This window comes from Empidonax traillii, unplaced genomic scaffold (assembly GCF_003031625.1).
Source record: "Empidonax traillii isolate 1590-97213 ecotype Southwest subspecies unplaced genomic scaffold, ASM303162v1 scaffold1333:size133863, whole genome shotgun sequence".
Taxonomy (NCBI): Eukaryota; Metazoa; Chordata; class Aves; order Passeriformes; family Tyrannidae; genus Empidonax; species Empidonax traillii.
The window spans coordinates 6,422-10,852 of record NW_020956526.1 but is presented as its reverse complement, the minus strand read 5'-3'; the positions used below and the strand labels follow the sequence as shown (position 1 = coordinate 10,852).

At 44.2% G+C, this 4,431-nt stretch overlaps 1 protein-coding gene across 3 annotated transcripts in view; it reads right to left on the bottom strand.

The window, feature by feature from the left end:
• GTSE1 (G2 and S-phase expressed 1) overlaps window positions 1-3,580 on the bottom strand; it is an 11,728-nt gene extending 8,148 nt beyond the window's left edge. For 2 of the 3 annotated variants that reach the window (XM_027906637.1, XM_027906638.1), the window contains exons 1-4: window positions 3,400-3,417; window positions 3,078-3,155; window positions 1,992-2,055; window positions 1,308-1,911 (exon numbers count right to left, since the gene is read on the bottom strand). In XM_027906637.1, the coding sequence (XP_027762438.1) occupies window positions 1,308-1,911; window positions 1,992-2,055; window positions 3,078-3,155; window positions 3,400-3,415 (762 nt within the window). In that variant the 5' untranslated portion in view covers window positions 3,416-3,417. Of the gene's footprint in view, window positions 1-1,307; window positions 1,912-1,991; window positions 2,056-3,077; window positions 3,156-3,399; window positions 3,418-3,555 lie in introns of those variants that run through there. The other variant, XM_027906639.1, reaches the window with a different exon arrangement.
• Between the last annotated feature and the right edge of the window lie 851 nt (window positions 3,581-4,431).

Sequence of the window (4,431 nt, the reverse complement as noted above, 5' to 3'; positions counted from 1 at the left end):
CTGTTCAAGTCTCTTTTTGTAGAAATACTAGTATTTTTTCCTGATTTGAGCTGCAAATTTCAATGCAACATTTTAAAAGCTACTATTGTTTCTAGAAACCACACACACATTGATTTTGTTAAGAAACCAAGACAACAGGCATTGAAGAAGCCTCTGAAACCAGTGAAGTCCTTAGTCTTTAGACTAATACAGTGTGAAGCTAGTCTAGTTAGTAAGTGTATTTGCTAAGTTATTAACCAGAACATGTTTGAACCAAGATATTGAACAGTTCTGCAACAGCTCATCAGCACAAATCTCATTTAATCACATTCACCCACTGTAACAGCTGTTCCTTACAACAATATTAGACTCTCCGTTTAATACTCCTCTGCTTTACTCTGGCTTCCAAGGGATGAACATTACAGTGGTAGACTGCATCATGCAAACTGCTCAGGTAGTGGGGTACAATTTGGCTAGTTAAAGTATTAAGACTGTGCCTTTTCTTATAGTGCCCTTCTTATCAAGAAGAGATTTATACCACAAAGGAATCAGAGGGTCCCCTAGTTTCTATAGGTGATGGTTCTTAAGAAGCCAATATCACATTTTCAGTAAAATCTGCAGTACATACTGGAACCAAAGCCATAAGGTGTAGAGCAATAAAATCCAGAAGATATTCTACCTAGAGACTGGGATTTGTGCACACAAGCCACTAACACAGCTGTTTCCTTGCTATCTTAGAATACATTTGTAGTTGGTCACACAGCCACACATGTGGTTATACGTAAGTACATATATGGAAGTACAACACCAGTAATCAATGCTTTTCATGATTGAGACAAGTTGTGGGCAGAACTAGACCTAAAAGATTTTCCTGTCCTATCTAAATAATTGTGGGGTTCCCCTCCCCACCTCCATCGACAAGGGTTAACAGCAAATAAAGCCATTTTTACACAGACAGAGTAAAATTAAGTGTAAAACGAATTACACATTAAGTGTAAGTGTAATAATTTTACCAGGAACAAAACAGCGTTGGAAGCCAGTTAGAGTAGAACCCAGGAATTACAATCTTCACAAAACCAGAATACAACAGAAATTTGGCCGCAGATGCTCGACACTGTCATCATAAACAAACTATTTGGCTACTATACCACACACAGTGTCTGCCCTACTTTTCCTTTTTTTATATATAACGTTTCCTGCCTAAGGACCTTATGAGGTAGAGAAGCACCAGATTAAAATTCACTTTTGAAGACTGTAGATAGTTTACATATTCCTAAAATACATGAAGGCCATGTTTAAAGAAGATGTTGCCCAGAGGCTGGCTTTACCTTTTCAATAGTCAACAAATTGCTCCTTCCAAGTGTACATGAAGGTTTTGCCATTGCCAGTTTGCCAGTTGCCTTTGTGTTTGTTTCCTTAGATTTCTCTTCTTGTGTCAGAGACAAATTGGCGATTTTTGTAGGAGACACACAAATTTTTACAGGGCTTCTGTTTGGAGGAGTAGGAAGAGCATGTAATTTGCCATCTGACAAAAGTTTATCCGATGCCTTCTGAAAACAAGGTGGCAGCAGATATGCTGGGCTATCCTGCACATTGTATGTCTCCCGTTTAACAGCCCTGGGACTTTTTTCTATCATTTTGTTTCTCAGTATTTTCAACTTTGACTCTGAGTCCTCCACAAATGTTTCTGTAATCTTATTTTCCTGTTCTCCTGATTGGCTTGTTTTAGTCTCTTCATTCTTGCTTCCAGTCTTTATCTGCTGTGCCAACAAATGAGCTTCTTTGAAAATTTCCACAAATTTCTCTTCTTGAAGTGGGCTCCACATGAGTTTATCATCAAAAGCAGACACACTCTTTTTTGCTTCCATACTAGCAGCAATACATCTTTCTTTGTGCCCCACAGCTCCAACAAAAACCTCATCTTCATTTCCACTACAAAGAAAGATAATTTAGCCTGGCATCTGTCATGTGTCCATTTTGAAGGTTTTACAGGCAAATATACCTTTACTTACCTTGTTGAAGAGAGTGAAAGGTCAAAATCAAACTTCTCATCACTCAGAAGAGGAAAGTCTGAAACTGTAACAAGGATTTTGTCACCATTTTTTTGCAATAAAAATAGTTGCATTATGCTTTGACAATTTGGTGAAGCTGATGTTAGATGGCAAAAAAAAAAAAAAAAAAGAGTTCTAGCTACCAAGTTTAAATAATTAAAATACTTTTTAGTTCCAGGAAATTTAAGGGTCTGTTGTGCATATCACAGAATCCATTAGGTTGCAAAAGATCTGAGATTATCAAGTCCAACCTATGACCAATCACCACCATGTCAACTAGGCCATGGCACTGAGTGCCACATCCAGTCTTTCCTTAAACACCTCCAGGGACAGCCCATTCCAATGCCAAATCAACCCTTCCGTGAAGAAATTCTTCCTAATATCCAACCTAAACGTCTCCTGCCACACCTGGAGACAGCATCCTCTGGTCCTATCACTGTTAGCTTAGGGGAAGAGGCCAACCCCCACCTGGCTACACCCCCCTGTCAGGGAGCTGTAGAGTGGGATAAGTTCACCCCACTGCAGAATATGACAATTGTGAGATGCCCAAGTATCATGAAATAGCTCAATGCTAATTTCTAAGCACCCATAATGGGAACATGGAATGTATCTTACCAGCAGCCTCCAGTCAAGATAACTGAAAAGATATAATCTAGAGCTATGTGACAATGCAGTTGTCCCATCAGTCAGTTCTTTTCTGTTCAGGCCACCACAAGACAGTAGCAGGAGCCAGTGAGAAAGATTAGTTTTCTTGTTAGTTATTATATACCATAAATATTAATTGAATCAGCAGCAGATAGATGAAGAAGAGGGAGGAGCTCAGATTAGATATACAGAAGAAAGGTTGATGACATCAGTCACTGCTACATAAACTCTAGGAGCTGTGCTCCACAAGCTCCTCAGGAGGCTTCTACGTCTGAGACTGGCAACAGCAGCCCATCCAAAGAAACAAGAGCACAGAACGTGATACAAATCAGATAGAGGATGTCAACGGATATAATAAGGTATAAAACAGGTAGAGAATATCCCAACATGTTCTCCACCTACCATTGCTCATGCAGTACAGTTTTTCTTCAGGCACATGACTCGCACACACTGACATTTCTTTTCCTTCCTCCATTGTGTCTGGAAAATACAGAATTAGCCATGCAATATGTTAAAAAAAACAAAACAAAACAAACAAACAAACAAAAAAAAACCAGGGTCATGGACTTTGACGATACTGCCAAATTAGCAAGGGGGTAAACAATACTTTTGAAAGCGGTCATATTTAGGGACTACCGCACAGAATAATTAGGGTTGGAAGGCACCTCTGGGGATCACCCAGTCCAAATCCCCTACCAAGGTAGGGTCCCGTGGAGCAGGCTACACAGGAACGCGTCCATGTGGGTTTTCAGTGTCTCCAGAGAGACTCCAGGACCTTCCAGGACAGACTGTTCCGGTACTCTGCCACCCTCGACGTAAAGTTCTCCCTTATGTTAAGGTGAAACTTTCTGTGCCTCAGTTTATGGCCATTGTTCCTCACCCTGTCGCTGGGCACCACCGAAAAGGTGGTTTATAGGATGGTACACAGCTCACATTCCCGCCAACCTCCCACCGCCCCACCTCACACTGGCCCCTTGCCAGCTCGCACGACTGGCCCCTTGCCCGACCGCAGCGGCACCTCTGCCACCAGACCTCAGAGGAAAGCCTCTAGAAACCCAGCGCCACGCCACCCGGCCCCCTGGTGCCGAAGAAGCAACCGGGAGCGCCAAAGACCCCGACCAAGAATCGCCGCCGCTGCCACCTCCACGCTCACCGCTCTCACCGCACCCGCCCGGGCGTTTGAAATGGCGCCCCACTCACGTGACGCGCCCTGAGCGCTCTCATTGGCAGGTTCGAAGGATACACGAGCCCTCCCGGTGCATTCTGGGGTCTGTAGTTGGCAGGGGTTCCCCAAAGTCCGCCTCGCCCACGCCATGTCACCCACTGCCCGGCCGGCCCCGGCAGCCGCGGGGGTGGCAGCCGCGGAGGGGAAAGCCTCGGCAGGGTGTGGGTGTTACTGAGAGTCTCGGCTTCAGTGCCATGCCAGGGAGCGGCGTGGCTCCAGGCACAGCCGTCGTGCTGGCTGATTCCTTTGGTTTTCTCCACGCTTTTGCTGGGTGTGATTGTCCTAGTGACTTAACTTCCCCAGAAGTGAAATCAAGGGGAGGTTTATGTTGGACATCAGGAGGATTTTTTTCACAGAAAGGGTAGTCAAACACTAGAATGGTCTGTCTGGGAGGGGGGCGATAGAGTCACCATCCCTGGAGGTGTTCAAGGAAAGGCTGGACACGGCACTTATTGCTATGGTCAGATGTGGTGATCAGTCAAAGCTTGAACCCTGTCATCTCAGAGGCCTTTTCCGACCCAATGGATCCTG